General features: G+C 39.6%; 1 protein-coding gene across 2 annotated transcripts in view; it reads right to left on the reverse strand.

Moving 5' to 3' along the window:
* MAMDC2 (MAM domain containing 2) overlaps positions 1 to 19474 on the reverse strand; it is a 55039-nt gene that overhangs the window by 13857 nt on the left and 21708 nt on the right. For both annotated transcript variants that reach the window (XM_056514420.1, XM_056514422.1), the window contains exons 3-9: positions 12693 to 12958; positions 11933 to 12017; positions 10869 to 11006; positions 8302 to 8558; positions 5583 to 5676; positions 2843 to 2989; positions 1715 to 1980 (exon numbers count right to left, since the gene is read on the reverse strand). In XM_056514420.1, the coding sequence (XP_056370395.1) occupies positions 1715 to 1980; positions 2843 to 2989; positions 5583 to 5676; positions 8302 to 8558; positions 10869 to 11006; positions 11933 to 12017; positions 12693 to 12958 (1253 nt within the window). The remainder of the gene's footprint in view (positions 1 to 1714; positions 1981 to 2842; positions 2990 to 5582; positions 5677 to 8301; positions 8559 to 10868; positions 11007 to 11932; positions 12018 to 12692; positions 12959 to 19474) is intronic.

Genomic DNA, 19474 nt, shown 5'->3' on the forward strand with positions numbered 1-19474 from the left:
CAGTATCTGTCTTTTTTATGCTACCTTCCCATCTGTAAGCATACCTTAATGTATTTTCCATATTAATATGTTTCAGAACTTCACCCATTTTCTTCTGTTTGTCTAAGAAAAACCTTGTAAACTGAACCACTGCCAAATACATAGTTATTTGGCTAGGGGTGCCTGAATTATGGTTTGCTGGACACATACTGGCTTCTGTAAAGCTTAATAAATCTCACATTTTGTGATATTTGAGGAATGCCTCCTCTACAGAAACATTTCACAACTTGTTTCCACGGGAAGGAAGACTTGCACAAGACCTGAGGCACCCAGAGAAGAGAACTCTTTTGAGAACTGCCATAGTGCCAATAAAGTGTACTGCAGAGCATGGTGTTTCTCCCCCTCCTACACATCTTCAGGCTCAAAAACAGTGAGGCAGGCTTCTTCACAACTGTTTTACATATCCTGACTTCTAGGAAAACAAAAATTGTTCTTCACAAATGGAAAAGATTTTCCATGTAAATGTCTGATGCTAAAAAACCTGCCTCCTCCAAGGCTTTCAACCAGTTTTAACAGTCGTGCTCAGATGTCATCACTACTCATGCAGTTGATTATGCTACATAAGCTACTAAACCTTTCCAGTAGTAATAAATACCTAGACAGGAGATGATAAAAGTAAATTATAAGCTTGCCATTTTAACTTCTCTGCAAATATTTTGGGATGATACTATGAGAAGCTTTTCTAGTATGCACTTGCTGGACACTAATAAAATCATTTTTTTATTCTCTAACACTTGAAAGGGAATTATAAATTCTGTAATGTTTTATGGATAAAGTATATAAAGACCCATTGAAACTTTATGGCATAAGGTGTCTGACAAAAAACACTATTCAACAACTAGGACTGAAATTTTAAATGCAAATTTGTCTCTCAACACACTTAGGCAGCTGGTTTTTCGGTGACCTTTTATGGTCAGTAACTAGTGTTATTTCAAAAACTAATTTGTGGTGGACAAAATATTTAAGATGTTTGTCTTAATTTAGAAATACTTAGAGTTGTCATACAAGCTTCCATTCGTATGTTCATTATATTGTCACACTCTGGTTAACATGTAGTGATCCATCTGGTTCCCCTTAGATGACTCAGTGATAACAAAATACTATTATAGAAATCAGGACAGCTACAGAAGTAGCACTTACAGAAATCTGTGCAAAAGTCAGTCTTTGTAAAAAGAGTGGAGATGACGAATTACAATGGCTTAAGGACTTGCTCAGGAGGTGATGTCAAGTACCAATGTGTCATTAACTTGCTGGCATAGCGTAATGACCTCTCCAATGAGACACTACAAATTCTCAAGTCATTTATACTGACTTCTGGTTTCGTATTGTAACCCAGCAGCTGAGTTTAGTGAAGTAGGATCAACTCCCAGTTTTGGCCTGAATTTACCATTACTTTTTAGATTATTTAAAATCTGTAATCGAATATGACGATGATATGACTCACACAGGAAACAAGCAAACAAAACGGAGAGGTTGTGGAGCATCCACACAACTCGTGTCTTGGAGAAACCAAGACACAATTCCCTTTTGTTAGAGCTCCTCTGGTGAATCTCCTGCTAATTCACTTTGCAGGTGAATAGCTCACTTAGGATTAATCCCTGTATAACAAAGCACTCTGAGAAGGCAAGGAAAATCTCCTCTCAGAATTCAGCAAATTTGAGGAGTTGGCTCTTACCTTGCAAGGCATAGGCTTTTTGAAGGAGATTTCAGCTTGAGTCCAAACTCCCTTTGGAGAGTCCAAGACAGACCAGATTTTCTCTTGAACGACATGATTCTCCTCAAAGATATAAACTGCAAGAGTGCCACTCATCTTGAAAAACCCATATAAGGCATAATAAAAACGCAGACAAAACTGCAAGTTTCCTGGCAGGGTCGGGCCGTACAGACGTCCAATGTACCCAGGCTGTGATGTAAACTTCGTGTTTGCCAACAAATAATAACCTGCAAGACAGCATAATTATTGTATTTAATATGCTATTAGCGCAGCTGATTTGCTATTAAAGCAACTTCTGTTACTGCATCAGACTTGGGTTATAAAAACAGTTCCAACTGGCAAGAAATAGATTATCACACTCTGACGGGAAATAACCATTTTTTTTCCAAAAGCATCCTGTCTGCTTCTAGCTACACTGGCACATGGCTAAGTTACCAGAAGTAAGCACTTAGCAAATTTATCCTGAAAAATTCCCTGGCCTCACTGGAAAACTAGCCTTTTCAGGGTTGCCACTGTGAGACAAAAAAATGGAGTGTGGGGGACAAAGTCCTGCACCAAGTATAAAAAGCTGAGACTGTAGAGCATATGATTAATAACCATGAATACTTTACACAAAGAGATATCTGAATTTCAGAACTTATTAGCAGCCCTTTCACCATGTGGTTTCACTACACAATATTTCTGTTTTCCCCTATAAACACCAACTATCCTAAGCCTAGAAAAGCTAATAGGCCACTTTTCCTCTCCAAAATGAATGTATTAACCTATTATTACATTTTTGTGGATTCATCCCTCTAGCAGCTCCAGAGTATTATAGTGAAGACAGTCTGATTTATGGCCCTCTCTGACTATTCAATAGGTGACCTTCCTCCTCTACACATGGGGAAGCACAGCCAGAGTTCCAGGCAAGACCAAGCTGTGAACACTGATTTTTAATGGCAGAGAGTTGCACTGAGGCAAGCTAACCACTGGACCAGTGACACTACTTAACAGAATGAGCAGTAATACAATAGATTAACCTTTATATAACCTTTTATATAACATTTATCTATAGTTTGACTCTTCTTGGAAAAAGCAGTTTTGATTCACCGAATCCGGTTGTGTGATCTCCTGCCCTATACACATTGCGCTTCACTTTCACTCTGCTCCATCCTGGGCCATCTTTGTCATCTTGGTAAAAATTACACAGATCTTCCTCAAAATTGCAGCCTGCATTGGCAGAATTGAAAGGAGCTCCTAAAAGAAAGATGCATATGTTCTGTTAGGATGAGTACAGTGTGATAACCACAGGTATTTGATGCAGAAGGAGCCAAAGCATGCTTTGGTTCCTCTTGCTTTTCTTTACTGAAGACAAGCATGCAAACATGGTACACATATATAGTGCACAGCCAGGATGAAATCAAACTATCAAATTTCTATTGCAAGTCAGTTCTTTTATTCTTATATTATTTGCTGCAGCCAGGAGAAAACCTGCTTCATAGCCCCCCAAAAACAGAAATAAGCTACAGATATTAAGACCAGATTCTTCCTTCAGAACATTCACAAAGTCATTCAATCCATTTGTTTTCATCTGCCTCTTCATTCAAGGACAAATATTCATTTTAGGATAAAATTACTGTGTGCCTGTGTGTGCTCTGAATATAAACGTTTAGTGTTTTTTATAAAAAGCACTTCTTAAAAATCCTTTTCATAGTTATGTGTAATGTGTGTGCATATGCATGCTCTAAGTAGGTAAGCAAAATAGTTTTTCATTCATGTACCACCTCATGGCTACTTTCCTCTGGACCTTGCCTCACACAGTGCTAACACTGCAGTGAAAGCTGAACCATTTATAGTAACGTTGATTAAAAGCAAAGCTAATTCCCCTAGCCCTGCTGATAGCTCTCTCTTGACTTGCAGTATGGAATTCATGGGTCAGGACTTGCTTTAGTCCAAAAAAAAGTGACCTTGCTGTATGGGGCATGCTAGTAAGTAAAACATTTCTACTTCTTCAAAGGCCTCACCAGTCCCTTATAGAAGGGAAGGAGATGGCACAACACAAAGCTATCATGAAAATTTTGGCTTTGCTAGGAGCCCAGACACAGGACATTGTGTACATCAATTTACAGCTGCACACACTACCCTTCTGCTTGGACACTCAGAGAGCTTTGCCAGCATAGGCAGGTACACAGGTAACCAGCTTTAGCAGAAGAAAAATGTTGTCTTTGGAGTGACGCCTGAGGTCTTTTCAGCCTCAAATAGCCAAATCTAAGCCCTGCCTATGTGTCTTACTCTTCCTGCAGTCATGGCCTCCCACCTCTGCTTTCCTAGTTGAAGAAAAGACAGATGGAGCAGTACCATGTAGCATTAAATCCATATTCTGATTCATTATTTGCTGAGCAGGTTTAGTACTCAGATACCTTTTCTTCCAAAATTTTTGTTTAACAAAACTTCCACAAAAAAAATAAAGAAAAAGCTTAGTGCTGTTATATATATATTGCTATGGCCAAATTCAAGGAGGATGGAGAGATCTTGCTTTTTAATATCTTTACTCAGAAGAATTGAAGATGACAATAATCGATAAGTCTGAAGGATCAAACAGTATATGTTGTATTTCCAGAAAGTACAAAGCTAATAATTTACTTTCATTTCTAAAAAAAAAAAAAAACAAAAAAAAAAAAAACCCACAAAACAACCACAAAACCAACATTCAAAATCAAAGTTAGTAGGTGGAGTTCTAGATGAACCTATCGTATTCAGCACATATTCTGAACCATTCAGATTAGATCTGAGCTTCAACCATTGGGGCAGAAAAAGCCATAAAATTTATTCCATTTCTCAACAGATATAAATTGTCTGAAAATTAAAATGGAAAAAATCAGATAAGCAGCTCCAACCCCTTGAAAATTGCAAATGTAACTTAGGATTTTTTGTTGCAAAATAAAGCAAACACCAAAAAGGTATTGAGGAGATAATGAAACAATGGATTTACTCAGCCAGGCGATGTGAATTATTAATGATTAATGTATCTGGCATCTACCTCCTTCACCAGTGGTACTTCAGCAGTGGAGGCAGAGCTAGAAGATACTCTGAGATAAAAAGGGGAGGATACCAGGCTCTTTTTCGCTGATCAATTTAAAGAATTAGCCAAAAAAATTAAACTTATGACCAAAGGAATATATGGCATCAGTGGGAAACCACTAATCTACTTTTGACTGGTGTTTAGTGCCTTAGTAAAAGCCCAGCAATCAGCTGCTGAAGAGGCTGCATTCACAAATGACAGTCCTTTGTCCCAAGTGCCTCTACGTCAGAGGTCCCAGGGATTCAGGTGGTGTCTGTTGAGAAAACCTACCAAATACCTGGCAGACACGCCACTGCCCGAGGTGAGTAATACCTCCTGGAAGAGTGAAGACAGGGAGGCAAGGCTCATGTTTTTGCTCTGAACAACGCCTCGGGGTATGTGGTATGAACAATGCCTGCACTGGCATTAATGAAAAGCCCAGGGCATTTTCTTCCTCACACCATCACACCTGGGAAAAGCCACCCTCTCTTTCTGTGACAGGCCTGCAAGTGGTAATTTCCCAAAACCCGTAGTGATGCAAATTTAGTCCAGCACTCTGTTTGCAGAACCTCGAGGCAAAGTCTTTGGAAAGGAAGCATTAAGGATTGGTTTCTGGAAAAAATGAATGAACAATGTTATCTGTTGTCATGTCTTCTGAAGGAAGAGAAGCCAAATGGGCTGGTCAGTTGAGAAAGTAGCACCAAAATTGAAAATACTGACAGACAGTTCTGAGGAGCAAGGCAGAGGGGGAAAACAAGGGAGGTAAATAGCAGTAAGAGCTCATCATACCTGTCTGATTGCTGCAGTAAACCGGAGAGAAAGAAATGTCATCAAGGGCAACATAACCTCCCTTGGCGCTGTTGAAAGCAACTTCAAATATTACCTAGAAGTTGTAATAAGTTGTTAATCATCTGCCATATACTCAGGATTAATTTTGGTAGACATATCTGAAATACAGAATTCTGATTGGATGTCCCAGATAGACTCCAGCACATCTCATACAGTGTGGCAAATTAAATTATATCACTTATTAGGGATATAAATCAGAGCCTGACCTTGGCACTAGATCATGGCTCACTCAAGGACAAGGAAACACCAAAGGGAACACAGCTCTTCTGCTGCTTTATGAAGCATCACTTTTAAAGATGCATTAAGGCTTTTGCCATTGTATTATACAAAACCACTATTCACAATCATCAATCTGTAGTGACTAGAGCTCCAGTTTTATCTAGAATCTGTCTGGATCAAGAGCTAAAACCCCCCTGTGTTCATTACTCTGCTATTAAAATACTAAATTTTACAGTTTTCTGTAAACATCCTCAGACATCGAAACCCATACTTGTCAAGGAAGATTTCCTGTAGAGAATTTACTTAAGAACCAGAAAAGCTATTGCTGAGTTTTGTTTACCAAAAAGATCAAACAGTGCTTGTATTTAGTTGTTCCCAGGGGACATAATTTCCTCAAGTAAGTGGAATGAACATCTATAACTCTTGAGGAAGTGTCCTAAAATTTCTCTTAAGTATCAAAGCTCTGAGATACAGGAAAACTTTGAAAGCCAATCCCAGGGACAAAGCAAGGAAATAAGAACAAATGCTTTCAGAATGAGATTCTTTTCAGTGAAAGCAATGCCTGTAATGTTTTGCCTGAGGATGGGAGACAAACTAGGCGAGCTAGTGAAAGAATCCTAAGCAATCTCCTTTACCTAGATGAAAGAAAGAGGAAGGCCCTCTTGAAGCAACCAAAGAATTTATGTGATAAGGTTTAATATTATTTCTATAAAATGATCTCTGAAATAATTACTGTGTTAGATTACACAGAAATTCCTTGAGCAGATTAAAAGCCTGTCTAGCCCAGTGTCTTTTTTTCCAGCAGAGAGCACCTACAGAAAGAACTGAAGACAGGCTTTCAGTTCTTCTTCCTTTACATTAAATTCCTGATGGATTCATTCTTTCTTTCCCATTAAGTTTTCTAATCAGTTTTTTAACTGATCTTAACTATGGTATCTACGGTACATTGAGGAAGTGAGTTCTATGGTTGTGTCATATATGAAAAGACCCTCTGTTCATTCTATTTTAAAACTGTTATATGGTAACTCTTAATTCGGAACAGCAATGTAAATTTTGAGAAACAGGGAACAGTTAATCTTCATGACTCTTAAGAATTTCTACCATATTCTACTTCCATCTTTTTTTAATAGAGGCTGAAAACTGTTATTTCATTAACATAACTTCTTCATACTTTTAATCATCTGCATCTCCCTCTTGGACAATATTTTTAATTTTTTAAAAAATCTTTTCAAATCTTTAACTGAGAGAGCTGAAGCTGCATACCCTGCAGAACACAAAGTTTGCCTGTGCATTCACCCAGTGGTACAACATCCTGTGTTTTGCTATCTTTTCCCGTATGGACAGTTTCCAACATTCTGGATGGATTTTTGAATGCCACCAGGAAATGAGAGGATATTTTCGCAAACTCGGTGACAGTATTGCCAAGCTCTAAGTGATCATTAACTAATTTCCATCAATAGTGCTAGGAATGATTTTCCCCTTTTAGTTTGTATTTACTGAATCAGTAATTCACTTTCCATTCTGTATGATGAAGCCTTATGAGAGTTGCCTTCCTTTTCCTTGAAGTGTGATAATCTAAATGGATGATCACTGACTTTATAGAGTGTTAAAGGGCTATGTAATATCTCATGAAAAATAGCTTTACTCCTAATAATTTCTGGAAAACAGGCTTATGGTGAATTAGCAAATAACTTAGGTAGAATTAAAGCAAGTAGAATTTATTTGTAATCCATGCATTAGAAGTATATATGTATTGAGAGAGTATATGTGTGTATATATATTACATATATATGTGTAAAATATACATGCAAATATACATGTGTATGTAATAACTACTTCAGTCTTCTAAGTTTGGGGTACTTTTTAGAGAACACTAGGGAATAAAGTACTCCATTTTTTTCCTGATACTCTTGACAGTCATTATAATAACCATCAAGAGCTGTCTTTCACAATTAAGGACTACTGTACTCTTAGGACCCAAGTTTGGACTTTCTCTCAGGAGCTGCAAGATCTAAGTAAGGTGGAGAATAGAACTCAATTTTATGTTTTTAATTTTTCTTCTGCAGTATTTTTCTTATGCATTATTTTATGATACTCAGCATCCTCAAAAATGGATCATAGAGTCACAGAAATAGGGGACTGAGAGAATCTTGATATTATTCAGCAGCTAAAAAAGCCTTCCATCAGTCAAACTTTACAACCTCCCAAGGTACTCTGATCAAGCTCTACAGCATCTGGCTTCAAATTCAAGCAGGAATGTGGAAAGTGATCCATCTTTGACCTTTAGGCAAAGGGCGAAGGAAATCACAGATCACCACCACAGAGCCATCTCTCAGGCACTGGCTGGTCCCTGCTATGTTCCTGGCTTATCCTGAGCTGGCCCTCATGTCTGAGGCAAGCTGGAAGTGGCAGCTGGACTGTGCAGGAATGATTGCTTTACCTCCATGGGATATGGCGCACTGAAGTCAACTTCTGCCAGCGCCCACTCTGCATTCAGTGCACTGTCTGTTTTCCAGATCTCTTCATAAAAGCCACTCATGTCCCTTAGGTAAACAGTAAAAACAATGCTGCTTTCCTGCTTGAGTTGATAATAAAAGGATAAGCAGCCAGATATTGGGGCCGTGGTCTTCGGTGAGATTAGCTGGGCCACTTCCTGGAAATGTTTGACATAAACAGAGTCCACATACATGTAGTGACCTAGAAGCAGAAAAAAACTTGGAATAAGGACACTCTCTAAAGAACAACATGTACAAGAAGTTTCAGCAGATGGACAGGGACTAGACATATATATCTATGACCTGACCAGCAATGGTTGCTTCCTAGAAAACTTTAATAATTCTAAAAGGGTTTTTTTTCCTCTCTTTTCCTTCTATGTGCAACCCAAAATTGTTTGGCTAAGATACCACTGGCAAAATAGTCAGTCTCAGCTCTTTATTTTCTTAAGTTTTTATTATTATTAGAAGTTATACTTTTATCTGTATTTGAAATGTAATAAACTCTAAACTTTGGGAGCCATTCATAGAAATGGAAAAATGTGCAAAAACTGTGTAAACTCCCTGCCTCCCAACAGCTCAGTATAGTATTTATATGCACTCTCTTTAAACTCTTTAAATTAAGATAGCACTCAAAAAAATCCAAGTTTTAGAAGCTGTACCCTTAGAAAATCTTGACGGTCATATTGGCTCATATTTATGATAGGAAGGTACTCTCCTCATATGTAATGTATTTTTCTGTTCATTAACATCTCCCAAAAATCTTCTTTAAGGACTTTACATAAAAACTCCAGTCCATGAAGAAAAAAGAAGACATTTATAAAACAAATCCTAGATACACTGAGCAGACATGTAAGGACTAAAAAGCTATTTGACCATAACTTGATATATTAAATGAACTGCTGTGTAATAGATGAGAAAACACATGGCTAATAATCTTGTTAATTTACTTGGATTGCTTTAATAAAACAGGACACATCCATGTTCACAAACATGCTGTGCATTGTAGTTTTCCTTCTTCTGCACTCCCAGAAACACAGCATTAAACAGTATTTGATGAACAAAAAAATGTTGCTTCACAAGTAGAAAGCCTGGAGAAAATTGAAGCGTCAGAATGGTGGGGTAATTCAGCATGAACTGCAAACTCTTTGTTTTATGTGAACACCACTAGATTAATTAGCACACAGCAGTCTCAGACCTTTAGGTGTCACATCTCATTTCACTCTGCTGGAAGGAGGCAAAAGGACTTGCTTGGCTGTGGGTCTTCTCCAGATTGCCCATGGCCAGGGACTGGAGACTTCAGCAATCCTTGCCTGTGAGGTTGTCAGCTTCACTTTTGTTCTGCTGTTTTAGCACATCTCATAACTTAGCTATAATGTCCCTGGATGATGCAACTTCACAGCCTAACTCTTGCAAAAAAGAAGGCTCTTCCATGACTTTAGGTTTCTCAAGGTCCTCTTAGTAAATGGTCAGCAGTGGGGGCTTGGTGTGAAATAGAAGTGCTGTGGCTACAAGAAAACACATCCTTCCCAGTTGGGAGCATTTCCTGTCACAGCACTTATTTAATAGGCTGATCCACTGTCTGCTGTTGGAGTTGTGGTGAGTTTAAATTTTCAACAAAATTTGACCAATATTTCGTGCTGGGGGTGACACAGAGGTGGAGTGACACTCTGTACTCAACTCACACAATTGTGAAATAAATAAAAAGGCACAGCGGCATGAGTTAAGGAAAGAGGATCAACCCTGCCTTTCATGAGATGTGATTCTTTGCACCATGCCATCCAAGACACACAGTGTGCAGCCAGATGTCCTGACCATCACCTGCTGTGGTACTTTGTGCAAAGGTGAAGTTATACCACAACCCTTCTTCACAGCTGTGTAAAAACCCTTCCCTGAGCGAGGTATCCAGGACTATCATTTCATATAAGGCAAGTGCAGAAATTCCAGTAATTCTTCCCAGCATTATGCCTCTGAGGGGCTGTACTAATGGCATGGCATTTTACTGAAAGAAACAAAACTTCTGAACTGTACAGTTTAACCCAAGATTCTTCAAGCATGTTTATTAAAACATGCTTGGAAAACCTTTGTTTTCCTGCTCAATTTTCTCAGTAGCCATTGGAAAGAAAACCCCTGCCAGATGTACAGAGAAGCAGTAGAAAAATCTAAAACTTGCTGTGGCCCATACATTCAGAATACACAGAAAGTTTTTCAGAAATTTTCCAGTTCTCACATCTAAAGTTTTACCCTTACCTCTGAGTAACTCTTTGCTTTTGAATCCTAGCAAAGAGTATAACGATCTTATTATAAGGCTTACAGGCAATTTTGTGTAAACTTCTTCAAAATCCCCCAACCTCTTTCTAATCCCCATTTTTTCCCATAAATCACTCATACTATCCCCACCCCAACCCCACAATGGAAAGAACTCACATAATAATAACTCACAGTATGAGAGTCATACATGAATCACAGACTCAGATTTTTTCCACTATATTTCTGCTCTATATTTGTTGCTTACCCAGTGCACTGTTAAGTGTGTGGTCTTTGGGTAGGATAGACTGAGAATTCCGAATGTTCCCTCCACCAACAAACCAGTTGACGTTAGGATTCCAGCGGTTCATATAGCCACAAAGATGATTTTCTTCAAAGTCACATTCTGCAATTGCAGACAACACCAGCTGAGTGCATCCATTCACATATGGCAGAGTAGATAATGCCTGTATTTATAGAACTGGACACAGCATTTAGGGACTCATAATAAACATCAATTTTTTAAAATAAATTTTTGATAAAATTTTCATTTCCATCTTCTTTGGACCAATCTGTCTTTTCATCATTTGCCAGAATAGAACTGCTGTAATTCAGAACAAACAGAAGCAGATCTAAATATACCACCTCCTTGTAGTAAATAGTCAAAGCAGAGCTTTCACTAGTAAATCAGGGATGGCCAGAAGCAAAGCAGGATAAGTATTTTGTAACAGTAATGCAACTGTTTTGTCTCCTTCACAGAGCTAAAGAATTGTGACAACTCGGTTGGACTCCACCAGAGCTCTCCAGAAATGTGATGGTCTCCCAGCCTCCTAGACACTGGAATTTTTGAACTTCATTAGCAGTTTCTAGCAAATGTCAGAAGGAAATGGCAGTAAGGGTAAATATACATATCAGCAGAGTTTTTTTTTCTGCAGCCTCAAGATGACACTGTAAGGAAGCCATGAGCAGGCAGAGAGCAGAAATAATCTTGCAGCTGCTATGTCTAGTATTTGAAACCATGCAAAGCTTTTTTAAAATATAACAGTTGTTCCTGCTTGAACAATAAATAGATTCAGACTTATATTGCTGTATATAATGTGTGTGTGTGTGTGTGTGTGTGTGTGTGTGTATATATATATCACAGAGATAACTTACTAGGTTGTGCACTCTTAGCTTAAAAGTTATCAGTATTGAATATAGGAGTGTCCTTTTCAATTAGGAAAAAGCCATTGTATATTTTTTAAAACCCAGACCTTCCATCCAGTTTTGAAACTGCCAACAAGGCATTCTTTTCTATGCAGAGAATATGAAGGTTCAGCAGACAGTACTTACCAATACAATATCCAGAAGTTATTTTGATTTCAAAAACTGCTATACTGGTGGATTTATCTTGTCCCATTTCACCTTCCAGTACAAGCTGCACAATATAAATGAAACTGTCGATTTTAGAATTTCATTAGTGCTTTGAATACTTAAACGGCATAAACAGGGGAACAAATTAAATGTTTCTTGGGGAATCATCATCCTTACAGTCAGGTGTGCTTTTGCCAAAAAAGTTCAGCAGAATGCATTTAAGATGGAGCCAGTGCTTCTCTTCAACCACAGAAGACATGCTGAAGGACAATGAGACAAGGCAAAAAATTCCCACACTTCATTTAAGAGTATGGAATTCCATATTCCTCAGCTGTGGTTATGCAAAATATTATTGTGAGTGATGCAACGTTATGGTTTCTGGGTAGAAATACTCTTCTGTCAGCATTTGACTCCCTCCAGAAAGGCACAGAGGGCAGGAATAAGTGAGCACAGCTGCAGACCCAGCACCAGGAGTTCTGTATCTGCCACGTGGCACCTCAGCTCTGCTGGGATACCAGGAGATGAGGCATCCTCACGGCAGGGCTCAGCTGGCCGTGTGTCCCCTGAGCTGCTCCTGCGTGCTAGGGACAGAGGGCTCGGCTGACTTGTGCTGCCAGCCTTAGAAATGACACCAAGAACAGGGCTCAAAATAAGTTTGCATATATTAAAAAAAAAAGAAGTTAGTGCAGCCCAACAGATGCACCAGAAAGTCTGTGGCATCTTCTAGAACTGGTCTTACCTTGTACTTCTTTGTGCTGTTGGCTAAATCTAAGCTAGCTATGAGCCAGCTGTCTGATGGCTCCTTGGCTGACCACAGCAGGCGATCAAAGCTCTCTCCCTCCTGCCTCAGGTACAGGTTGAGCCTGGCAGGGCCAGGTGAGGTGTCTGACGTGGTCGCTATCTGGTAGATCAGTCTGACACAGCTCCACTCCTCGGAGTACAGGTCAGGGCTGGACAGCACTGCCTTCTCACCCTCATAAGAGGTGTCCACAGAGATGTAATGTCCTGGGAACAGACGCACGCCAGAATAATAAATGTCAGAGGCTTCGCTTTTGCATCCCTGGAAAAAGTACTAATTTAGGAAGGAATGGTAGTTCTGGGACTAGGTCAGGAGGCTGAGACTGCCACTCACCTGGTAAGCCACTTAACCTTTTGATATCCTACTGTACTCACACAAATGCGACTTCATGTGTCTCCCACCATTTTTAAACACAATTTTTAAATTACTGGCAAATTTGAGATAAGATATTTTATCAGTGAAAAGCAGATTATTGAGTAGTACCCTTTAGAACTTATAGCTGTAGACAGACAATTTGATTGACAAGACAATTTGCACACACAGAAATATTTTGCAGGAGTATTTAGCTGTTTTATAGATCAAAACTTTTTTATTTTCATGTACATTTAAAAACATTCATGTACATTAAATACATAAAACGAGACATTGCAGCTAAAAACTCCCAAAGCACTTCTGGTTTCAAAGAATAAAACTAGAAAGACATTTCTAAGTAGTAAAATTAACATGTTCAAGTCTGCTGATTCAAAAAATTGTCAAATGTAAAAGCATCATTTAAACATACCAGCAGTCCAAGATTATTTTAAAATTACTCTCTGGGGCAAGGTCTAAAACAGCCTTCTGTATAAAAATGAAATGCTATTAAATAAATGAAAATGAAATTTAGCAATGACAAGCTAAAAGTGCATGAGGAGGCAAAAAAAGTGCAAAAGAAACAATGTGTAGAAAAATGAGGCAACAGTAAATAAACTACAGTGAAGCATAAGAATGGTCCTGAAGGCTCTACTAAGACATCAGAACCAAGATCAGGACAGTAAAATGGACTACAGGAGTCACAGAAACCTGAAAAGCAACGCCAGAAACAAGTGGTACAAATAATGAAAACTTAAAAATAAATTTTAAAAACCCAAAATACCACAAAACAAACAAATAAGACAAACTAGGACACCCATGTCTGTAATGTTATCCCACAGATTATCAGGAAAATAATCCTTCTAACCTAGTGTCAATATATATTAGATAAATCCCATTTCTGATACTAATTTTCATCACCCGAGCTGCAGCTATGAGTAAAAAGTGCTGTCAGGGCCTGTGTCAAATTAGCCCTTTATCACACTTTCCAGAGAATGTACTACTTCTTTAATCTCATCTCACTTGACCACAGAGTTTGTCAGTTTCCATGCAAATCTAATACTTGGATAACTCAGAAATGTCAGCAGTCACATCGATATTAAATACACTGCTTGCCTTTGAGGCACAAAAATCCCCTCCCAAATCCTGCCTGAACCCTCCCACTCTACCAAGACACCCTGGGGTTGCTTCCCAGAAGACCCCTTGTTGCCTTTTCAAAAAGTATTCTCTCAATGGAAAAAAAATAATCTGCATGGAGAGTCATGGAGGGTCACCACACCCTCAAGTACAGGTATAGATCTGCTTCATGAAGTTCCCAAAGTCCTCTCCCATAGACCCCCCAGGAAGATGCCAGGAGCAGATAGTCACTCTGACAGCACCTGATTCTTTGGGAACTGCATGTTACAACATCCCCCTGCATTTGCTCCTTTTCCCACCTGCAGACGCAGTGCCCCGCAACCCATTTGTACTGCACATTCTGTTTAACTGAGGTAAGATAAATGATTGCTAGGAGATAGCTGCAGCCCTAAGCAGTGTAAGGGGCTGTGCAAATACAGAAAAGTTGCATTCTCTTTCCCTTTTTAGGGAATGGAATTTTTTTTTTGCCTCTTATCATAATTTCTCTTTATATCTACTGTCTGGTTTTAGTCTACTGGGGAAAGATACAAAATCACTGGTTAAGTACAAGTAACTTGTTACTGCAGCAGTATTTGAAAGAAAAATAAACACAGGAATAAATTTTTAAAAATAGGCACCTAATGTGCGTGCCAAATACTTAATCTGCCACTCCATAATGTGGGATTCCACAGCATCCACTTTCATGCATTTATCCGGTTGGTTAGCACAGACAGCATTTATCTGCTGGCATATATCTGGCCAAGGTACTCATGTTTATTCACAGGAAGGTAGAGGGAGATCACCAAGACTCCATCAGAAGTCAAATGCTTCTTGCACATCTGGTTTTAATTGATGTAATTGATAATATCCTTTTCAGATGAAGAATCTATGTGTTCAGGCTGGCCTGAATTTGAATCATTTTACTTACAAAGAAACCTACAATTCAGAATCCATGCCTGGCAATTTCAGTTTAGATTTCAGCTCTGTTTTTGTCTGTACTTCAAGAGAAACCCCACAGAAAAGAGATACTTTTTATAATAGTAATTTTCTTTCTTTTTTCTTTTTTTTTTTTTCCAGAAACAAATTAGCATTGACATAGGAAAATGCATTCACATGAAGACCTCAAATTACCAACTGTGCGGCTTAAATGGCTGCCAGGTTTTAAAACCTAATTATACGTAGACTAAGGTTTCTTCTACAAAAATACTGGTTTAAAAGAAAACCTCTTATAATTTCCAGTCGGGATGATTATGTCAGTGTAAATTTGATTCTCCTGTCTGTGTGTTGTGCACTTGCTCCCACTTTGTCTGATTCACCACAGGTATGAGAGCAAAGATCATGAACTCTCTTTTTAACTGGGGGTAGAGGTCTGTTGCTTTTTCTAAAAAGATTAATTTTACATATTCGTTAACGCTCCAGAAACAGAGTGCTCTCACTCCCAACCTAATAATTTTAGCTTCTTCTGAAAATTTAGACTCATAATTGGCTCCACTGAAATCAATGTGAGCTTTATGTGTAAGTTTAAATGCTTTGCTAATCAGGATCAGGGAGCGTGGCACTTGGCAGTACCAAGCAAAGAAAATGCCAACGTTAAATTTTTTCCAAATGAATGCCGGTATTGACTAAGTGGCCTTTACCCTAAACTGTGCTTCAGTGGCAGCAATGACATTCCAGTGATGCAGAGAGGAAGGTCCCACAATGCAGACCTCGAGGACTGACACAGAGCAATTGTGAGAGCAAAGCCAGCCCAAGCAGGGGTTCCTTGGAGTAAAGAAGCAGACAACTTTCCACACTTGTTTGTGGGAGTAATAGAAGGCTATTTTCCAGTCTGTAGAGAATCTGATGAATGCACAGTGGTGTAGCCTCTCAAAGATGTAACATGCAGCTTCATTTTGCAGAGAGCTGCAACCCTCCTGCAAATGCCCATGACAGTTAATCTATAGCAGTCATCAAGAGTTATCAAGAGAGGGCTACTCTTCAGCATCACAGGAAGGCAGATGAGACTAGTCACAAACTCTAGGAAAAGCCTGATGATACAGAAAGACAAGCATTCAATTCACTAGATCAGGGGGTAGATGCAGCCCTAAGCAGTGTAAGAGGCTGTGCAAATACAGGAAAGCTGAACTTTTTCATTTTCTGACTGACATGACTTGTTGAGTATCATGAAGAGAGGCCTGGCAACGATACAGTCAATTCCCTCAGGACTCTGGGATGCATCAGGTTCCACACACTTATGTATGCTCAGGCTCCTCAGGTGGCCACAAACCTGATTCTCTCTGCGAGTGAGGGTTGAGGCAAAAAAAATTTAAGCACCTCAGCCTTCTCCTCATCCTAGTTACCAGTTAGACAGCCTTGCTTATCAAGGGGATAAATGCTTTCTTTGAGCTTTTACTGGCTGACACACCTGTGGAAGCTCTTCATTTTGTTCTTTGTGACCTTTGTGAAGTTCCACTCAAAGGCTTTGCCTTTGCCTCCCTCATCCCGTTCCTACACAACTGGGCTATGACCCTACAATCTTCCTTGGATACCTGTCCTTGCTTCCACTCACTATGGATTTCTTTCTTGCCCTTTAGTTTGATCAGCAGGTCCTGACCAACCCATGCCAATCTTTTACCTTCCTTGCCTGAACTTTTCCTACTTTTGCTAGTTCTTGTGCTCTACAGAAAACATCCTTAAAGATCCACCAGACTTCTTTTGCTCCCTTGTTCCTCAGAGCAGCTTCCCACAACATTCTGTTGACTACATCCTGGGATTTTGCTTTTCTAAAATTCATGGTTCTGATGGTCCAAATTTACTTGTGTTGGCGGCCCATGGGTCCAGTATCACATTCCCTCTGGTAGGGCTCTCTGTAATCTGGCTGCAGAGGTTATCCTCTGTGCCCATCTGGAGTCTCCTTGCCATGTTACTTGCCCAGCACTGAAGGCCCCTGGCCAGACCTGCAGACCTGCAGACACAAGCTCCTGCAGCTGGAGCAAGAAGGCTTTGTCAGCAGGCTCCCTTTGGCTGGGCAGCCTGCAGTACATGCCAACCATGAGGCTCTTTTTGCTGTCTTGGTGTCTAATTCTTACCCTCAGGCTTTCAACCTGCTCATGCCTATTCTTCAGAAACAGAGCTTCACACTCAATCCAGCTCCTGAAATAGAGAGCAACCCCTCCCACATACTTTTCCTGAACAGCCTGTAGCCATCCATAGGGGCAATCCAGAAACTTGTCCCACCAAGTTTCACCAAGTAATGGCAAAGAGGTTGTAACTTCACAGCAGCACAGTGGCTTCCTCCTCCTCCTGTTTGTTGCCCACACAGTGTGGAGCGCTGCAAAGGCATCTCAGCTGAGCTGTCAGTTCATGCTGCCCTCTTGGAGGAAGACTCTCCAATGTCACTGAGATATTTCACTGGTGTTTCTCAGCTTCTGTTATCTCAGGAGCCCCTGTCTGGTCTCCATAAGACATCAAATGTGCTCCAGTGTGGCCAGCACATCTGAGCACCCTCACCTGCACCCTGTCCTCTTAACCTTAGTATGTCATCCCACAGTTTGTCAAGGGCAAGCCTCCCCTGACACATCTAGTTTAAAGCTGTCACTGAACTAGTTCCTGAGCAAAGACAAGCTTCTGCATGCATGACAAAAGCCAGGGATTGCTAACTACCTTTGACTGCTCTCAGCCAGCAGATGCCTGGTGAAGGCAAACACCTACAGCCACGGCAAGAGATGGGAGAAAGGAGACTCAGGTATTTCCCTCACCACTCTCTCACTACTCAGGCTAGTGAGTAATGCCCTTTTTACTCACATTTGTATGACAATATTTTACCTACCATTTAACTTGTCTTCTGCTTGACAGCTGAATCAAACTTTACAGGACCAAGCATGCGCTCATTTTACATTCCTCCATGTCCAAAAAAAACACTGAGCCCAGGGGGAATTAGAACACTGTGTTTGAAGCCTATCCCTCCTCAATGCAACTATGCACTGCAGCAGCAAGACTGATGAAATGAGATCTTTAAAATTCTCCTGTATCAATGTCTGTCATCTTGCTACTCTAATAAGCAGTTCTGCACTGATCTTCTCTCAATTACAGCTGGTGATGCATTAACTCCATGAGTCATTCACCCAAGTTTTCAAAAAATATATACATTAAGGTGGGCATCAGTAGATCAGTCAGCAGTGGTTGTGTCAATGGCTAAGGAATAAGGGCTGCTGAGATCAGAAATAGTGCATTTTCCAAAAAAGAGCACAGAAACTACACTGATTGCTTTCTCTGTAAATAGCACAAACAAGACAAAAAGCCAGATGCTGGTTAATAAACTAAAACAAATGGCATTGAGAAAAATAGGAAAAAAAACCCCAAACAACCACTGAGATAAATAAAATTACCAGTTAGCTTTTCAATGATACATTTCCTCTGTAAAAATTTGGAAGGGTAACCACAGAGTTGTTCTGGCTATTTATGGAGTTTATGTCTGACACAGCTGTTCACTTAGTTCAGCCACAGTACAGCTTTACAAGAAAAACTGAATATAATCAGCAAGCTCCAAGAGAAACAATAATAAGGAATTATGAAGCAGGACAATTTTGAGAATTTACATTTTATTAGGTACTCATTTATACAAGAAAAATGGCAAGAAATGTCTAACATTTGCAAGTCCTGTTTTGATTTTCTCTGTATTTGCCATACAAAAACAGGAAAGAATGTTTCCAGGGCTCCTTAGGACAAAAGTTGCCTTCTGTGCAATCTCAGAACCTTGATTTTGGGTCTTGGCTTTAGTTTTGGGGTTTCTTTTTATATTTTATTGATTAAAAAAAAAAAAAAGAAAAAAAGAAAAAAAAGAAAAAGAAAATAAAAAAGGTAGAATAGCAGTACATTTCTAAGACCTATGAATTCTTCTTAGACCTCCAGAAAAAGTTACTTGGAAGTATTAACAATAGAGCCAGAGGGACAAAATTTTGCAAATGAAGTTTGCACGTGGGGGCCCCATGCCCTCTTCCCCAGCTGGATCCTGCAGGTAAGAAAACGAAGCAACAGTGTGGTGGATAACCCAAAATGTTATTTTATTCCACATTTATCTGCAAATCATGAGGCCAGCAGGTGCTGGGTCTTTTTAAAGCCAGGGTTGCCCAAGAAGAGCTCTCTTGCCTCCAGGCTCTGGCTCAAGCCAAGGGCTCCCCTTCATGGGTTTTTGGGGTTTCTTGCTTCTTTCTTGCCCTCAGAGGGGTTTGCTTTGGGCAAGTTTGTGGACTCACAACAGCAGCAACCTGAAAAGCTGC

The sequence above is a fragment of the Oenanthe melanoleuca genome, chromosome Z (genome assembly GCF_029582105.1).
Source record: "Oenanthe melanoleuca isolate GR-GAL-2019-014 chromosome Z, OMel1.0, whole genome shotgun sequence".
Taxonomy (NCBI): Eukaryota; Metazoa; Chordata; class Aves; order Passeriformes; family Muscicapidae; genus Oenanthe; species Oenanthe melanoleuca.